This window comes from Pseudophryne corroboree, chromosome 2, assembly GCF_028390025.1.
Source record: "Pseudophryne corroboree isolate aPseCor3 chromosome 2, aPseCor3.hap2, whole genome shotgun sequence".
Lineage (NCBI taxonomy): Eukaryota > Metazoa > Chordata > Amphibia > Anura > Myobatrachidae > Pseudophryne > Pseudophryne corroboree.
Genome location: NC_086445.1, coordinates 264,189,679 through 264,210,086, shown reverse-complemented (window position 1 = coordinate 264,210,086; position 20,408 = coordinate 264,189,679). Strand labels below are relative to the sequence as shown.

Below are 20,408 nucleotides of genomic sequence, written 5' to 3'. Positions count from 1 at the left end.
ATTTAGGAACAAGCAAAGCAGCTGAGGAAACGCAATGTTCAAGCACTGAAAAATATTTTGGATAATATGAGCAATGTCTGCTTCCAGACCACATGGTCAGAGGCACAGCAGTACCTCATGGATAATCCAATGTTTGCAGAGGATGAAGAGCTGCAGAGTGAGTCTGTTCTCACCAATACAATAAAAACAAATACTATGCAAAAAATGGAAATACAATAGAATGACAATATGCATACTAATTACTTTTTATGATGTGTGATATTTATAGATCTATCTAGTTGTTAAACACTTGAGGCCTGATGAAAATGATATACTTCGGCATGCATTTGACTGCCTCACCTGTACTTGTGTATGCTTGGTTCTGGAGCATGTGCAGTAAGATAACCAAAATGCCACAAACAGGTGTTCTATCAATTCTGAATTAGGCCCTTGGAGTAGTTGCAGTGCATATAGAGTCTTTATATTTGTATGAATGATGAAATATACCAGGGCAAGATGTTGTGCAGGCATCTCCTGGCTGCACCTCCAATGCATGGGAGCCAATTAATTTTTTATAACTCAAAGTGTATTTGGTATTTTAGTATGGTAAAGTCAGATTGAAGAAGAACAAAAAGGAGGTTATCAGGGGTACAAATGACACCTACTGTACTTCATTAAGTTTTTTTATTGTTTGAAAGCAGCGCCACTTGTTTCACTGTGAATTTAGCATTAAGCAACCTGTGGCAACTGATGTGCTGTTTCCCTGCGTATAAGACTGTGTAATGCTGTGTAGTGCAAGACCCTGTGCACAACACCGAGACATCTGTAATGTATGCTGTTACTTCAGTCCTGTTTATCATTCTGCAGAGATTTCAACCAAACACGTCGACAATGATGTTATAGGCAAGTATGCAGGATTATTTCTATCATGTGCAATCAAGTTATTGGTGCACGGAGTGACTTACACCACTCCAGTAATATAACACTGCAACAGAAGCTACGAAGATAGAAATTCTGTATAATTATTAGTTGCTGTTGTCACATTATATTGCATTCACTCCTAGATATGGATAAGGAAGATGCTCTCATTTGCTTTGAGGAACACATCCGAGCTCTGGAAAAAGATGAAACAGAAGAAAAGGAGAAAACCAGGCTGCGGGAAAGGCGCCAGCAACGTAAAAACCGTGAATCCTTTCAGGTATCTCATAACCTTGTCTCTGGAGAATGATGTCAGATTATTTCATTCTACAAATATCCTTCAATTTCAACATTATATAATAAAAAGGAAAACTCCATAGGTAAGGAAGCGGCTGTGTAATTTCATGTCATTAACATCTGTAGGAGATAGACGCCTCTGCTTTGCCCCCCTAACGCCGCAGCATGTCATTCATGCTGCATCTAACAGCGGGCTATGCAGACCCCCTAACATTGTATTTGTATGCAAACCATCAGGTTTAGGTACAGATATGAATTAGGCCCTTCATATGGTTATGTCACATAGAGCAGTGCTTATAACATGAGAAAGACGTATTGCAACACAGCACATAGGCAAAGCTATTTCCCGCCAAATGTAGACCCTCAGTACACCTGTCCAGTCCTGCATATTGGTGGTCATTCCGAGTTGATCGCAGCTAGCAACTTTTTGCTGCTGGTGCGATCAACTAGTCCACGCCTATGGGGGAGTGTATTTTAGCTTAGCAGGGATGCGAAAAAGTATTGTGTAAAAGAAGACTAGCCCTAGACCTATTTACCCTGTGCGACGGCTCCAGCAATGCAGGTCTCGGCTTTGACGTCAGACATCCGCACTCTGTTCTTCTGACCACGCCTGCGTTTTCTCCACCACTCCCCGAAAACGGCCGCCAACGGTCTGCTGACGCCCAGGAACGCCTTCTTTCTGTCAATCTTCTTGCGGCCACCGCTGCAACCGCTTTCTTCGTAATCTGCATCGTAACCCGGCGACCCCTGTCACCGGGCAACAATGCGCATGCGCATTCCGGACCCGTTCGCAGCGCAGCAACAAACCGCTGCGTGCGAACGGGTCGGAATGACCCCCATTGTACAGATGTAGCCATACTCATCTTTCCTCCATGTGGTATGTAGTGTGAAAAACTAGTTGCATTACGTTTTCCTGCTCCTTGTCGCGGTGAGGCGTGATCAGCTGCGAGATAGCATATTCAGTCGCAATGTAATAAATTGTTTTTCCAGACGGTGCACATGTATTTGTCCACCAGGTGTCACTTTTGAAAACAGTCATTGCGTATGCATGAAGTCTCAATTGTAAAGTCAAACAATGCTTCCATTTTAAGAGTACCTAGTCTTTTTTATTTACACTGTATACGGTATATTATGTTGGATAAACAGTACTGTATGTTTTACAAGCCTTACCACGATAACAGTTGTTTCATTACACACTCCAAATTTACCGTATAGCTTATAGCGTGCGTCTATTACCCCACTGAAAATTACAATAAACAACTACCGTACACATCAAGAGAAACATAATTTTCAACACACTGCAAATTTTGCCGTGCTCATGATCACGTGTGTCTATTACCCTATTAATAAAATGACAATGCATAGTGAAATTAATGATTGTGCAATTGTTGATAGTGGGCTACTTTAGTCTAAATCAGTTTTAATTTAGTCAGGGATTTTCAATTTAGTTTTAGTCTTAGTCACTTTCCTAAAATTTGACGAAATTAAATGTCACATTTTAGTCAAATTTTTTTATTTCGTCTTAGTCAAGTTTTAGTTAGTTGATCTTGATGAACATTTTTGTCTAATTTTAGTCATTGATTTAGTCATAGCTTTGCATTTTAATGATACTGAAATGGATTTTGCTGAAGATCATGTCTCTATCATTCCCTTTAATACTCTATAACTTTCACTATGTGTTTAGCAATCTACAGTAGGTATCAAACAAGTACAACACAAATGCTATTTCTCTGACGTCCTAGTGGATGCTGGGAACTCCGTAAGGACCATGGGGAATAGCGGCTCCGCAGGAGACTGGGCACAAAAGTAAAGCTTTAGGACTACCTGGTGTGCACTGGCTCCTCCCCCTATGACCCGCCTCCAAGCCTCAGTTAGATTTTTGTGCCCGGCCGAGAAGGGTGCACACTAGGGGCTCTCCTGAACTTCTTAGTGAAAGTTTAGTTTTAGGTTTTTTATTTTCAGTGAGACCTGCTGGCAACAGGCTCACTGCATCGAGGGACTAAGGGGAGAAGAAGCGAACCTGCCTGCTTGCAGCCAGCTTGGGCTTCTTAGGCTACTGGACACCATTTGCTCCAGAGGGACCGAACACAGGCCCAGCCTCGGAGTCCGGTCCCAGAGCCGCGCCGCCGGCCCCCTTACAGAGCCAGAAGCAAGAAGAGGTCCGGAAAAATCGGCGGCAGAAGACATCTGTCTTCAACAAGGTAGCGCACAGCACTGCAGCTGTGCGCCATTGTTACTCAGGCACACTTCACACTTCGGTCACTGAGGGTGCAGGGCGCTAGGGGGGGGCGCCCTGAGCAGCAATGTAAACACCTTGGCTGGCGAAAATACACCACATATAACCCCCAGGGCTATATGGATGTATTTTAACCCCTGCCAGAACTCACCAAAAAGCGGGAGAAAAGGCCGCCGAGAAGGGGGCGGAGCCTATCTCCTCAGCACACGGGCGCCATTTTCCATCACAGCTCCGCTGGAAGGAAGTCTCCCTGACTCTCCCCTGCAGTCCTGCACTACAGAAAAGGGTAAAAAAGAGAGGGGGGCACTAATTTGGCGCAGTTCTAATAATAACAGCAGCTATAAAGGGAAAAGCACGTTTTATAGTGGTATTCCTGTCTATATATAGCGCTCTGGTGTGTGCTGGCATACTCTCCCTCTGTCTCCCCAAAGGGCTAGTGGGGTCCTGTCCTCTATCAGAGCATTCCCTGTGTGTGTGCGGTGTGTCGGTACGATTGTGTCGTCATGTTTGAGGAGGAAAATGAGATGGAGGCGGAGCAATTGCCTATTATAGAGTTGTCACCCCCTAGGGAGTCGACACCTGAGTGGCTGAGCTTATGGAAGGAATTGCGTGACAGTGTCAGTTCTTTACGAAAGACAGTTGACGACATGAGACAGCCGACTACTCAGCTTGTGCCTGTCCAGGGGTCTCAAACGCCATCAGGGGCTTTAATACGCCCGTTACCTCAAATGGCAGACACAGACACGGATACTGACTCCAGTGTCGATGATGAGGAGACAAACGTGACTTCCAGTAGGGCCACACGTTACATGATTGAAGCAATGAAAAATGTATTGCATATCTCTGATAATACAAGTACCACTAAAAAGGGTATTATGTTTGGTGAGAAAAAACTGCCTGTAGTTTTTCCTGTATCCGAGGAATTAAATGAAGTGTGTGATGAGGCGTGGGTTTCCCCCGATAAAAAACTGATAATTCCTAAAAGGTTATTGGCATCATACCCTTTCCCGCCAGAGGATAGGGCACGTTGGGAAACACCCCCTAGGGTGGATAAAGCGCTCACACGCTTGTCTAAACAGGTAGCACTACCCTCTCCTGATAGGGCCGCCCTAAAGGAACCTGCCAATAGAAAGCAGGAGAATATCCTAAAATGTATATACACTCACACGGGTGTTATACTGCGACCAGCAATCGCCTCAGCCTGGATGTGCAGTGCGGGCGTGGCGTGGTCGGATTCCCTGACTGAAAATATTGATACCCTAGATAGGGACAGTATATTACTGACTATAGAGCATTTGAAAGATGCATTTTTATATATGCGTGATGCACAGAGGGATATTTGCCGACTGGCATCAAGAGTTAGCGCGCTGTCCATTTCTGCAAGAAGAGGTTTATGGACGCGGCAGTGGTCAGGTGATGCGGATTCTAAAAGGCACATGGAAGTATTGCCTTATAAGGGGGAGGAGTTATTTGGGGTAGGTCTATCAGACCTGGTAGCCACGGCAACTGCTGGAAAATCCACAAGCGGACTCAGGCACGGTGGGGGCCCGTCTCAAGAAGTTCAGTGCGCAGTGGGCCCACTCGCAAGTGGACCCCTGGATCCTTCAGGTGGTATCTCAGGGGTACAAATTGGAATTCGAGACGTCTCCCCCTCGCCGTTTCCTAAAGTCTGCTTTACCGACGTCTCCCTCAGACAGGGAGGCAGTATTGCAAGCCATTCACAAGCTGTATTCCCAGCAGGTGATAATCAAGGTACCCCTCCTGCAACAGGGAAAGGGGTACTATTCCACACTATTTGTGGTACCGAAGCCGGACGGCTCGGTGAGACCAATTTTAAATCTAAAATCCTTGAACACTTACATACAAAGGTTCAAATTCAAGATGGAGTCACTCAGAGCAGTGATTGCAAACCTGGAAGAAGGGGACTATATGGTCTCTCTGGACATCAAAGATGCTTACCTACATGTCCCAATTTACCCTTCTCACCAAGGGTACCTCAGGTTTGTGGTACAGAACTGTCACTATCAGTTTCAGACGCTGCCGTTTGGATTGTCCACGGCACCCCGGGTCTTTACCAAGGTAATGGCCGAAATGATGATACTCCTTCGAAAGAAGGGAGTTTTAGTTATCCCTTACTTGGACGATCTCCTGATAAGGGCAAGATCCAGGGAACAGTTGGAAGTCGGGGTAGCACTATCTCAGATAGTGCTGCGGCAGCACGGTTGGATTCTCAATATTCCAAAATCGCAGCTGATCCCGACGACACGCCTTCTATTCCTAGGGATGATCCTGGACACAGTCCAGAAAAAGGTATTTCTCCCGGAGGAGAAAGCCAGGGAGTTATCCGAGCTAGTCAGAAATCTCCTAAAACCAGGCCAAGTCTCAGTGCATCAATGTACAAGGGTCCTGGGAAAGATGGTGGCTTCTTACGAAGCAATCCCATTCGGCAGATTCCACGCAAGAACCTTCCAGTGGGATCTGCTAGACAAGTGGTCCGGGTCGCATCTTCAGATGCATCAGCGGATAATCTTGTCACCAAGGACAAGGGTGTCTCTCCTGTGGTGGTTGCAGAGTGCTCATCTTCTAGAGGGCCGCAGATTCGGCATTCAGGACTGGGTCCTGGTGACCACGGATGCCAGCCTGAGAGGCTGGGGAGCAGTCACACAGGGAAGAAATTTCCAGGGCTTGTGGTCAAGCCTGGAGACATCACTTCACATAAATATCCTGGAGCTAAGGGCCATCTACAATGCTCTAAGCCTAGCAAGACCTCTGCTTCAAGGTCAGCCGGTGCTGATCCAGTCAGACAACATCACGGCAGTCGCCCACGTAAACAGACAGGGCGGCACAAGAAGCAGGAGGGCAATGGCAGAAGCTGCAAGGATTCTTCGCTGGGCGGAAAATCATGTGATAGCACTGTCAGCAGTGTTCATTCCGGGAGTGGACAACTGGGAAGCAGACTTCCTCAGCAGACACGACCTCCACCCGGGAGAGTGGGGACTTCACCCAGAAGTCTTCCACATGATTGTGAACCGTTGGGAAAAATCCAAAGGTGGACATGATGGCGTCCCGCCTCAACAAAAAACTAGACAGGTATTGCGCCAGGTCAAGGGACCCTCAGGCAATAGCTGTGGACGCTCTGGTAACACCGTGGGTGTACCAGTCAGTGTATGTGTTCCCTCCTCTGCCTCTCATACCCAAGGTACTGAGAATCATAAGAAGGAGAGGAGTAAGGACTATACTCGTGGCTCCGGATTGGCCAAGAAGGACTTGGTACCCGGAACTTCAAGAGATGCTCACAGAGGAACCGTGGCCTCTACCTCTAAGAAGGGATCTGCTCCAGCAGGGACCCTGTCTGTTCCAAGACTTACCGCGGCTGCGTTTGACGGCATGGCGGTTGAACGCCGGATCCTAAAGGAAAAAGGCATTCCGGAAGAAGTCATCCCTACCCTGATCAAAGCCAGGAAGGGTGTAACCGCACAACATTATCACCGTATTTGGCGTAAATATGTTGCGTGGTGCGAGGCCAGGAAGGCCCCTACAGAGGAATTTCAACTGGGTCGTTTCCTGCATTTCCTGCAAACAGGACTGTCTATGGGCCTAAAATTAGGGTCCATTAAGGTTCAAATTTCGGCCCTGTCGATTTTCTTCCAGAAAGAACTGGCTTCAGTTCCTGAAGTTCAGACGTTTGTCAAGGGGGTACTGCATATACAACCTCCTTTTGTGCCTCCAGTGGCACCTTGGGATCTCAATGTAGTTTTGGGGTTCCTAAAATCACATTGGTTTGAACCACTCACCACTGTGGACTTAAAATATCTCACATGGAAAGTGGTAATGCTGTTGGCCCTGGCTTCAGCCAGGCGTGTCTCAGAATTGGCGGCTTTATCCTATAAAAGCCCTTACCTAATTTTTCATACGGACAGGGCAGAATTGAGGACTCGTCCTCAATTTCTCCCTAAGGTGGTTTCAGCGTTTCACCTGAACCAGCCTATTGTGGTACCTGCGGCTACTAGGGACTTGGAGGACTCCAAGTTGCTGGACGTAGTCAGGGCCCTGAAAATATATGTTTCCAGGACGGCTGGAGTCAGGAAATCTGACTCGCTGTTTATCCTGTATGCACCCAACAAGCTGGGTGCTCCTGCTTCTAAGCAGACTATTGCTCGTTGGATTTGTAGTACAATTCAGCTTGCACATTCTGTGGCAGGCCTGCCACAGCCAAAATCTGTGAAAGCCCATTCCACAAGGAAGGTGGGCTCATCTTGGGCGGCTGCCCGAGGGGTCTCGGCGTTACAACTTTGCCGAGCAGCTACTTGGTCAGGGGCAAACACGTTTGCTAAATTCTACAAATTTGATACCCTAGCTGAGGAGGACCTGGAGTTCTCTCATTCGGTGCTGCAGAGTCATCCGCACTCTCCCGCCCGTTTGGGAGCTTTGGTATAATCCCCATGGTCCTTACGGAGTTCCCAGCATCCACTAGGACGTCAGAGAAAATAAGAATTTACTTACCGATAATTCTATTTCTCGTAGTCCGTAGTGGATGCTGGGCGCCCATCCCAAGTGCGGATTGTCTGCAATACTTGTACATAGTTATTGTTACAAAAATCGGGTTATTATTGTTGTGAGCCATCTTTCCAGAGGCTCCTCTGTTATCATGCTGTTAACTGGGTTCAGATCACAGGTTATACAGTGTGATTGGTGTGGCTGGTATGAGTCTTACCCGGGATTCAAAATCCTTCCTTATTGTGTACGCTCGTCCGGGCACAGTATCCTAACTGAGGCTTGGAGGAGGGTCATAGGGGGAGGAGCCAGTGCACACCAGGTAGTCCTAAAGCTTTACTTTTGTGCCCAGTCTCCTGCGGAGCCGCTATTCCCCATGGTCCTTACGGAGTTCACAGCATCCACTACGGACTACGAGAAATAGAATTATCGGTAAGTAAATTCTTATTTTCCTTCACAGCAGGTCATTTATTTTCTGCAAATATCAATTCAGGAATACAATTGTCTTTGGTTTTTTTTATTAAAACATTTAATTTAAATAATTAAAGAAAATACAACCTGCCTGATACTAGTAAGTAGTACAGTACTAGTCTACTGCAAAATAAAATGAAGCTGTAAGGATGTATATTATAATATATAGCTATTTAGCTAAAGTTAACTAATTAGCTAGCTTCATAAACTGACTGAGTGATTTTCATGACAAAGAGCTGTTGCACAGCCACAGTGCAAGTAAGTAAATCTAGGGCCAGAGAGGATGGATAAAACATATATAAAATACAGTATTATTAATTAAAGAATCCAAAAAATCAATCACTTGAAAAATGTGGTGTCCTGACGAAAATGATACAGCATTTTTGTCTAGTCAATTTTAGTCATGACAACATGCTAAAGCTTTGACTGTTCCCAGGATGCATTGCATAGCCTCCTCTATAACCCAGCCTGGAGCTCAGTTTGTAACTTGGTGCCTGCATAGCAGGTCACCTAATAGGGGGTGCTGCACTAGGCAGCCCTGAAAAGAGCTTTTTAGAAGACTTCAAGGTAGCAGCACTTCCTATGTCAGTCTGACCTGCTGTGCTGCGGCTCCTTCACCTCCCCAGCAGCGCTACATACTCCTGCGGCCGGGTTCCCGGGTACTTGCAGCGGAGGCGCACCGGTTCACAGGCACACCACCGCTGCCGCTCTCCAGGATCGCGTGGCTGCACATCAGGGTGGAGGTAAGAGGGTCCCCCAAGTGGGACCTGCCAGTAAATCGCGGTCCGGTCGCGATTCCAGGAGACGGACCGCGCTGCTGGCGTGGACACTGTACTGCACAGGGACCCCACTATATCCACAAGGGCAGGGAGCAGAGGTCGTATTTAAAAAAATCTGTTTTACATAGGCTCCACAGTACCCGGTGGTGAGGACCAGCATAGGGGATAAGGCGCTGACCTGTAGCCCCTCCCCCAGGTCCAGGCGCCATCTACTGCTGGTGTTCCTGCCCTGGAGCTGCATTTCACTCTCCCTCACTCCCTGACAAAGATTATGGCGCCATCTTTACACAAGTAGCTGCAGCTGATCTCCGGGACTGCAGGGCAATGTCTCTTCTGTAAAATCCGCCTATTTCATCAGCGCTGTGAATTTACAGTTGCTTAAATTTCTCTGACATCCTAGTGGATGCTGGGAACTCCGTAAGGACCATGGGGAATAGACGGGCTCCGCAGGAGACTGGGCACTCTAAAGAAAAGAGTAGGTACTATCTGGTGTGCACTGGCTCCTCCCTCTATGCCCCTCCTCCAGACCTCAGTTAGAATCTGTGCCCGGCCAGAGCTGGATGCTCCTAGTGGGCTCTCCTGAGCTTGCTAGTAAAGAAAGTATTTGTTAGGTTTTTTATTTTCAGTGAGCTTCTGCTGGCAACAGACTCACTGCTACGTGGGACTAAGGGGAGAGAAGCAAACCTACCTGCTTGCAGCTAGCTTGTGCTTCTTAGGCTACTGGACACCATTAGCTCCAGAGGGTTCGAACACAGGCACCTGTCCTCGATCGTCCGTTCCCGGAGCCGCGCCGCCGTTCCCGGAGCAGAGCCAGAAGAACAGAAGCTTGAAGACGACGAAATCGGCGGCTGAAGACTCCTGTCTTCATTAAGGTAGCGCACAGCACCGCAGCTGTGCGCCATTGCTCCCAGCACACTTACACACTCCGGTCACTGTAGGGTGCAGGGCGCTGGGGGGGGGGGCGCCCTGGGCTGTAATTGTGGTACCTTTTGGCATAAAAATACATATATACAGTCTGGCACTGTATATATGTACAAACCCCCGCCAATTTTTTTACACAGAAAGCAGGACAGAAGCCCGCCACTGAGGGGGCGGGGCCTTCTTCCTCAGCACACCAGCGCCATTTTTTCTTCACAGCTCCGCTGGAAGCAGCTCCCCAGGCTCTCCCCTGCAGTATCCAGGTACAAGACGGGTTAAAAAGAGAGGGGGGGCACATAAATTTAGGCGCAAATAAGACTTATAAAGCAGCTATTGGGTAAATCACTTATTGTCAGTGAAAATCCCTGTGTTATATAGCGCTGTGGTGTGTGCTGGCATACTCTCTCTCTGTCTCCCCAAAGGACTTTGTGGGGTCCTGTCCTCAGTCTGAGCATTCCCTGTGTGTGTGCGGGTGTCGGTACGGCTGTGTCGACATGTTTGATGAGGAGGGTTACGTGGAGGCGGAACCTCCACATGTCATTTTAGACCATAGGTCTGCAAACTTGGTCCTCATTACCCCACACAGTGCATGTTTTGCAGGTCTCCTCACAGAATCACAAGTGAAATAGTTAACTCCACCTGCGGACCTTTTAAAATGTGTCTGTGAGTAATTAATACACCTGTGCACCTGCTGGGTTACCTGCAAAACATGCACTGTGTGGGGTAATGAGGACCGAGTTTGCAGACCTATGTTTTAGACAGTGTTAGTTAAGAACAAGTGTACTTCTACCTGAATATTTAGTACAAGTATTCTGAGATATACATCCAGTATCTACTGTGCATTGTTATATCTGTATATATATATATATATATATATATATATATACATATTTATATCTAGTTTTACTGGTCCTGTTCAGTTTTATTGTTTATCTAAAATAACTTCTGCATTGTACCTGTGACTGAGTGTGCCTGTAGCTGCTGTGTGGATTTCATTCTCGTGTATCACACTTATTGCTATCACTATATTCTGTACCCTGGGGGGCTAGGTGCATCAGGATCTCATATATATATATATATATATATATATATATATATATATATATATATATATACAGGTTGAGTATCCCTTATCCAAAATGCTTGGGACCAGAGGTATTTTGGATATGGGATTTTTCCGTATTTTGGAATAATTGCATACCACAATGAGATATTATGGTGATGGGAGCTAAATCTAAGCACAGAATGCATTTATGTTACATATACACCTTATACACACAGCCTGAAGGTAATTTTAGCCAATATTTTTTATAACTTTGTGCATTAAACAAATTGTGTCTACATTCACACAATTCATTTATGTTTCATATACACCTTATATACAGTCTGAAGGTCATTTAATACAATATTTTTAATAACTGTGTGTATTAAACAAAGTTTGTGTACATTGAGCCATCAAAAAACAAAAGTTTCACTATCTCACTCTCGCTCAAAAAAGTCCGTATTTCGGAATATTCCGTATTTCGGATATTTGGATATGGGATACTCAACCTGTATATATATATATATATATATATATATATAGTGCTACACAGTATATACTGTTTTGTGGTTTTTACTCTGTATTTCAGTCACCTCATACCGCTTTAATCCTCTATTTGTGTCCTGTATTTACTGTCACATAAATCAGGGGGTTATTTGCAGGTGTTGTGTTTATCTGGCTATATTGTACAGTTACGCTCAAAGGATACATCCCTATAGTGTCTGCCACACAGGGCGGGAAATCCGCAGTAAGTTTAGTGGCTTAGTTATCTAAACATATGGACTTCTTTTACTTTCCATCAGGTAATTGATCCGGCCATCTCCCTCTTATCAGGGTTTATAACCTCTGGTCTGGTCATTGCACATTGCATTGCTTTCATCCCTAACATTAGGGTCTGTAGATCTCCCACAACCTAGATGCATGGAGGTTAAAGGCAGACCATTGCCTGTCAGCCATTTGTTCACATCTAAGCTGAAAGAATACAAAATTATATATATATATATATATATATATATATATATATATATATATATATATATACACACAGTCACTTGAAAACATTATTGGTGATTATTTCTGCAGGTAATCACCACACCTTACATGACATATAATTTGTGATCCTCCTTCTGCATTTAAACATGACACCCGCCCTCTGCAGAGGTTAATCCTTTCCAAATGGGACCTCCTGCCTCTTCGGATCAGGTCTCAAATGATCTCCTTGACTCCGGAGGTTCGTCTGTCACTGAGCTGGTGGCTACAGGACCAACAGTTGAGCAGGGGCCGACCCTTCTGGATCCCCAACTGGGTCCTACTGACTATGGATGCCAGTCTGTGGGGTTGGGGCGCGGTGCAGGAGCAACACTCTCTCCAGGGTCGGTGGACCAAGGAGGAATCTCTCCTCCCAATAAACATTCTGGAATTGCGGGCAGTGTTCAATGCTTTGAATCTGGCCCTGCCTCTGGAACAGAACAGACCTGTTCAAGTACAATCAGACAGCACCACCACAGTGGCATACATAAATCATCAAGGTGGCACTCGAAGCCGCATGGCAGTGATGGAAGTGTCAAAAATCCTTCTTTGGGCGGAACGCCATCTGCCAGCAATATTGGCAGTGTTCATTCCCGGAGTCCTCAACTGGGAAGCGGATTTCCTCAGTTGTCAGAACATGCACACTGAAGAGTGGAGTCTTCATCCGTATGTCTTTCGATTCTCCTAGTGGACAAGTGGAGCCTACCAGATGTAGACCTGATGGCGTCTCGACACAATCACAAGGTTCCGGTCTTAGGATCAAGGACAAGGGATTCTCAAGCAGCATTCGTTAACGCACTGGCAATTCCATGGAACTTTCAGCTGCCATACGTGTTCCCTCCAGTGTCACTCCTGCCCAGGGTACTATGGAAGTTCAAGCAAGAAGGTGGAATACTACTTCTAGTCGCTCCAGCGTGGCCCAGGCGGCATTGGTTCTCAGACGTGCAGGGCCTATCGATCGAGCGTCCTCTTCTACTTCCTCAATGCCCAGACTTCCTCGTTCAGTGCCTTTGTGTCTATCCAGACCTGGCCAGGCTGGCTTTGACAGCGTGGTTCTTGAAGCTTCGCTCCTGAGGGCCAAAGGATTCTCTGAGGTGGTTATCCAAACTATGCTGAAGGCCCGCAAATCGGCTTCTGCACGGATTTATTACAGGGTCTGGAATTCTTACCTGGTGTGCTGCTAAGAATTACAATGCATACAATTTTAGAATTTCCAGACTTCTGGCTTTTCTGCAACAAGGCCTGGACTTAGGCCTTCCTTTAGCCTCCCTCAAGGTTCATATTTCTGCCTTGTCAGTGTGGTTTCAGAGTAAGATTGCGTCTATTCCTGACGTTCATACTTTCACTCAACGCGTTTTACGGATCCAGCCTCCATATGTCCCTCCTGTGGCTCCATGGGATCTGTCGGTTGTCTTGCATGCCCTACAAGAGTCTCCATTTGAACCTGTTGAATCTGTGGACCTTAAATATCTTACGCTTAAGGTCGTGTTTCTACTGGCATTTGCCTCTGCTAGGAGGGTGTCGGACTTAGGAGCTTTGTCCTGTCGTGCGCCCTTTCTGATTTTTCACTGTGACCGGGCAGTTCTTCGATCTCGCCCTGGTTATTTGCCTAAGGTGGTGTCATCTTTTCACCCTAACCAAGAGATCATGGTTCCGGCTTTTATCTCTTCTGGTTTGTCCTCCAAAGAGCAGTCTTTGGATCTGGTAGGGCTCTCCGTATTTACATGGAGAGGACTGCCTCTCTCAGGAGGTCCGATACCCTTTTTGTACTTTTTGGTTTTCACAAACGTGGCTGGCCTGCGAATAAGCAAACCTTGGCCAGATGGATTAGAATGGTGATTGCACAAGCTTATGCACAGGCTGGTCTTCCAGCTCCTGCTGCTATCAAGGCCCATTCTACTCGGTCTGTTGGACCTTCTTTGGTGGCCCGCCAAGGCGCGTCCGCTGAACAATTGTGCAAGGCGGCTATGTGGTCCTCAGTGAACACGTTCAGTAGGTTTTATGCCTTTGATACTTTCGCCTCCCAGGATGCTTCCTTTGGACGCCGGGTTCTTGTGCCCGCTATGGTGCGTCCCCTCCCATGAGGAACTGCTTTAGGACATCCCCGATGTATTCCCTGTGGAACACAGTGTATCCCACTGCAGAAAAGGAGATTTATGGTAGATATACCATAGTTAAATCTCTTTCTGCGAGGTACACTGGGTTCCACAGGGCGCCCACCCTGACGCACTTAGCTTCTTTGGGTTTGTATGGCATTAGCCGCTGGTCCCTTCTCCTGTCGTGAGAATGTGGTTCTATGTGACTAACATCTGCCTTCTCTTTGCCTGCTACTGCATTGGTCTGGTTAACGAAACTGAGCTCCATTGTCCGGAGACAGGGTTATAGAGGAGGCTATGCAATGCATCCTGGAACAGTCAAAGCTTTAGCCTTTTTTTTGCCTCTGGATCAAGATCCAACTCTACACCCCGATGTATTCCCTGTGGATCCCAGTGTACCTCGCAGAACGAGATTTAACTATGGTACGTTTACCATAAATCTTCTTTTTCACTGTTCATTAGTGAAGCATGGTATCAATGCGTGTGTGACCCTATCCGTTTGATAGATAGACAGTGTCTAGTTAGACAGTCAATAGATAGACACCATATATTAGACAGACATTAGGTCGACTGGGTCAAAAGGTCGACCGGGTCAAAAGGTTGACATGAAAAAGGTCGACGGGTCAAAAGGCCGACAGGTCAAAAGGTCGACATGAAAAAGATAGACAAATGGTTTTTTTTTATGTAACATGTTTTTGGACTATTTCATACCTTCTCTATGGGTGGTCTTCAGTATGCCGGCGGTCGGGCTCCCGGCGACCAGCATACCGGCGCCGGGAGCCCGACAGTCGGCATACCGACACTTATTCTCCCTCGGCGCCGGTATGCTGGTCGCCGGGAGGCCGGCCGCCGGCAGATCGTAGTGAACCCCTTCTCTATCCATGTCGGCATAGAGTTGGTTATAAACCTTGTGGCGAGCGCAGCGAGCCACCGTGCCCGAAGCGTGGCGAGCGAAGCGAGCCCCGCGAGGGTATGCCTTTCTACAATTGGGGGTCCCAGATGACAAAACTATCCACACAAACCACAAAAATGCAAAAAACATGGTGTCTACCTTTTTCATGTCGACCATTTTCAGTCGACCTTTTGACCCTGTCGACCTTTTGACATGTCAACCTTTTGACATGTCGACCTTTTGACCCTGTCGACCTTTTGACCCTGTCGACCTAATGTCTATCTAACATATGGTGTCTATCTATTGACTGTCTAACTAGACACTATCTATCTTTCATACCGGAACCGTGTGTGACGCCCGCACATCATGCGTACTGTACGTACAGTATCATTCAGTGTAAAGCTTTATACTAAGTGATTAGACTATTTGTCAGGACTTGCTATTGTATTGTACTATACAGTATACTAAAGTATGGTATCCATCCACTGCTATTGTTTTCAGCACTGCAGTTTTGATTAGTGGAGAAATCACCACCCAGTATTGAAACTGTATATTGCATGCTGAGCTGATGATATACTTGCGCCTTAGTACGCCTTACAACGCCATACTATACCAACCTGCACTGATGTTATGCCGCAACTAGGAAGTGTAAAAGGCAAAATGACAGCAACGATGAGCGTAACTATATCTGTACATATTGTAGATTTATTTCAGGATACTGATTTTTTTTCTGATGCATTTTATTTGAACGTATTAATAGAGGCAATAAGTCAATTTTATTACTGTTGATAATGCTTAGAAATATTGTGTTTAGATAGAGCATGGAAATTCAACAATTTGTTTTTGTCTTTGGTGGAATACTTATCGCAGTTGTAAGTAGAAGTTACCACTGGTTGGAAATGGCTCTGATCAGGATTTCAACTCTGCCCACAGCCGGTGACTCAGTTTGGGAAATTGAAGTCAGTGTTTATTCTGTAGAAGGCCTGAGAGTACTGCTGGGTACACACTGGTAGATATATCTGCAGATCTATAGGTGGATCGGGCAGTGTGCTGTGCATACACACTGCCCGATCTGTCTTGACTAACGTCATGAACTAGGCAGGCATTTACATGCGCCCGCCCAGTTGAACCGTTAATCACCGCCAGCTGCTGCAGGAAGTGTAACCGCCTGTACACACACAACGATGCACCAATATATCTGTAGATCTGTAGATATATTGGTCATCGTGTGGAGAGCAAGGCCGACAGCGACAGTGTTCACAGATATATCGTTGGTGCACACTGGCCGACGGGTGTGTAATATATCGGTCAGCCGATATATTGGCCAGTGTGTCCCCGGCTTAACTGGAGATTGAATTTCATGTTAAAGCCCTTAGACTAGTGTAACAATTGTTAGTAGTTAGTATTTCTTGTGGTTCTTTATTATAATGGAAACATATGTAGCCAGTTTACCAAAGACTATTACAGAACCCTTATGGTGTAATGCCAGGTTTTAAATTAGGTACACACTATGCAGTTTTGTTTGTTAAACCAAATAAGAGCTGTTTTTTTCTGCCACTGAAATGTCTCGATTTCTACGCTACACATAAAGAATTTTTTTGGGGTGAATTTGCATATGTCTGCCCGCAAGAAGGATGAAGTAATCAGAATAAACTGTAGGAAATATGGGCACATTATCTAGTATGCAAACACACTGCACAATATATTTTTTTTCAAGTCAGACAGATCAGATAATGGAAGCCGAGCATTTCTGGCAGTTTTTTTTTTACTGTTTAATCTGCGATGGGCAAAACGCATATGCGTACACACACAGTAAAACAAGTGGATCACCAGATTAATACCAAATTGGTCCAATAATTGTATAGTGTGTACCTAGCTTCACGTTTCCATCCTTCAGCTAATTTTCTCCCCAGACAAGGTGCACCTCTGGTCAGGGCTGGCACAAACCAATCTGGTGCCCTAAGCAAGATTTTAGTTGGTGGCCCCCCCCCCCCCCCCCCCCCCAAGCTTCCTTTGCACGCAGTCAGGCAGGCACAGAGGGGTAGCCTCAAAGACCCTTTGCTAAACTTACAGCAAATCGCTTGAAACTATTGATACCTAAGTTGATCCATGGGGACCAGGTAGGCTTTGTTCTTGGCCGTGAAGCCAGATACTGGGTGTAGTATGAATTGCCGGCGCTTGGGATCCTGGCGCTCAGTATACCGGCGCCGGGATCCCGACCGCTGGAATACTGACTGCTGGAATACTGGCAACGGTGCGAGCACAAAAGAGCACCTTGAGGGATCGCTGCGCTCGCCGCGCTATTTATTCTCCCTCCAAGGGTGTCATGGACACCGCAAGAGGGAGATTAGTTGTAGGTATACCGGCGGTCGAGATTCTGGCGCCGGTATGCTGAGCGCCAGGATCCTGACAGCCGGTATATCATTTGCCACCCCCAGATACTACACTGCTAAAGTTATCAACCTGGTTCATAATGCCTCTCTGTTGTCCTCACACTTGATCCTTTTTTCCACCTATGCAGAAAAGGCTTTTAACTGGATTGACTGAGAGTTTCAGGCCAGTCTTTTGAGACCTTTAGGGCTGGGGCCCATCTGTCTCCATAGAATCTTGGATCTGTATGACTCTCATCCTCAAGGATCAGGGTATTTTGTTCATTGTCTGACGCCTTTGGCATCTTTTATGCATGTTTTTCCGCGAAAAAGCTATTTAGATGCAAAGTAATGTAATAGGACATAGAAGCAGCTTCTGCTGATTAAAATGATATGCGTATATTCTGTGTGTAATTGCAGCTCTATCTGCATTTGAAATGCCTTGTTACAGTGTTTCCATGAAAACACTGTAGCATAGCATTTTGTATGCAAATACAGTGGCAGTCACCCACAGAATATAGGCATGCTGCATATCATTTTAATCAGCAGAAGCTGGTTGTGCAATTGTGCATCCTATTACATTGATTTGCGTCTAAGACACATTTTTGTTGAAAAGAATGCAAAAAAAATGCTTGGCACTACCGAGTCACACGGCACTGCAGCGTTATGTGTAGCACATGGAGCAAAGATGTAAGAGGACACATCTGTACGGTAACTCAGTGATCTACTATAAAAGCTGTAAAGCTTTTGTGATCAACAAAGCATGCAATTTTGTGTGCGCCGTGGGCATAGGTCATGAAAAGGAGGTGTTGCATGCAAAAAAGGAATTTGGCATGTCAAAAGGGCATGGCCTAGCTTCACAGGGTGTGGGCACTGTCTTGCTGAATCAAATATTGGCTTCCAAAGGTAAAATACACATTGGCTTCCAAAATAATAAAACACTTTGGCACTACAGGAAAAAACACATATACATTGGCCCCCATAGGAAAAAACACAAACAGATTGGCCCCCATGGGAAACAAAACACATACACATAGGCCCCCACAGGAAAAACTAACAAACACATTGTCCCGCACAAAAGAAGAGAAAAAAAACATTAAATTGCCCCTGCCCCCCACATAAAGACTTATCTGATCTGTCAGAGAGAGGAGCTCCCAGTCCCTCCCAAACCTCAGTTATAGCAGTCCAGCAGCAGTCTCAGTGCAGACTCCAGAGCATTGTGCGGTCAAGCAGGGTGGTGGGTGGCTACGATTGTGGTTAACAGAGAGTAGGAGTGGCATCGTTCCTTGGCAGAAGAGAGCAGAGTAGCCAGAATGTACCTCATGAAGCTGCTACATATAATGTTATAGAATACACTTTGTAAATGTTACCTCAACACTGATTGGTTGCCATGGGCATCTTCTCCACTGGCTCACTTCTCCACTCTTTTCACTGCTCCATGAATAGAACCCAGTGTCACAGGGGCATGAAGGGAGACCCTGTTGAGGATTTTGTAGAATTTCATTGAGAAGATAATGGCCAGCCAGTGTAGGGATTATAGAGGGGACATATAGATCAAGGGAATTCCAGATAAGAGGAGGTTGTACTAGTCAAGACAGGAGTTAATGAAAGGCTGGCCTAAGGGTTTTGGTAATGTCCTGTGTAAGAAAGAGGCATATTCTGGCAATAACAATGAAGGTGTAGTCAATAAAATTGCATAAGGCACTGGATGTGTAGAGTGAAAATGATGATGACAATAAGGCAGCGGGCATGGGGAACAGGGAAGAGCATGATGTTACCAGCCTTGAGAGTGAATGGGAGGAGATGCTAGGTTGTGGACAGATGATGAGTTTTCTATAGTATTACACAAGCTTTAATATGAATTGTGTGACACACTTATAGCCTCTACCAAAGTGTCTGCATAACATTAGCCATACACGTAAAGTCTATCTGGCAATACTAATAATAACCATGAGAATGCAGCATATTAGTTGTCTAATCCACTCAAGTGCAATAAAGCCCTAAACTGCCTCAATGATATAACAACTGGTGCCTAGTACGATTATGTTACATTCACAGATCATGGCTTATGAAGCTGTCTGTAGACTGCCATGTGTTTAGGTACTGAGCCATCTGTAGTGTTGCATGGCCACATGTGTAGAGGGGATAGATTTATATATTCCAGAGTTTTTATTTCGTAATTGCATAGTAGAATCAATACAAGAGCTGTGCATTTAGAAAACATTACTAATAGCTACCAGCAGATGGCAGTCATAGAGCATTCTTCTATTGCAGAAGAGCATGCAAGAGGTAGGGTGACAGGGAAAAGGTGTTGAGTTAAAACTCCAAAATGACTTGGATAAATAAGTGCAACCATACATGCATTTTATAACTATTAATCTAGTAATACAGACTATATTATGGAAAATTATTAATTAAATCTGATTATTGTATTTATTCATTATCTTTTATTTATGTAGCAGAACTTAATTACACAACACTTTACAAAGAAACTTTTTTTAATATTTACATCATCCCCCTCGGTATTAGGTACACATTATACAATTATCGCCCTGATTTGCCAATAATTGGGTAATTGGTCTGTTTCTTGGTGTAGCGTGTACACATGGCGCAGAAAAAATGGTCCAGAAACGGCAAGAAATACTCAGCTTCAATTATTGAATCGGTCAGACTTGCCAGAAGATAATGGCCAAAAGGTCCCATTATGGTGCAGTGTCTTGGCATTCTCGATAATCTGGCTATATTTCCGAAGCTTTTTTGTGGGATCAGTATGGTATCCCACCACACGGGATGCCGAATGTCAGTATACCGACATCGGCATCCCGAGCGGTTGAATACCGGCAGGGGGGGCGAGCGCAACGAAGGCCCTTGCAGGTTCGCTGCGGTCT

General features: G+C 45.6%; 1 protein-coding gene across 13 annotated transcripts in view; it reads left to right on the top strand.

Moving 5' to 3' along the window:
* Window positions 1–20,408, top strand: part of PRPF40B (pre-mRNA processing factor 40 homolog B) — a 380,564-nt gene that overhangs the window by 285,371 nt on the left and 74,785 nt on the right. For 11 of the 13 annotated variants that reach the window (XM_063952768.1, XM_063952770.1, XM_063952767.1 and 8 more), the window contains 3 exons: window positions 7–157; window positions 847–882; window positions 1,044–1,177. The exons of 1 other annotated variant lie outside the window; for it this stretch is intronic. In XM_063952768.1, coding sequence (XP_063808838.1) covers window positions 7–157; window positions 847–882; window positions 1,044–1,177 — 321 coding nt within the window. The remainder of the gene's footprint in view (window positions 1–6; window positions 158–846; window positions 883–1,043; window positions 1,178–20,408) is intronic. One more of the 13 variants, XM_063952769.1, reaches the window with a different exon arrangement.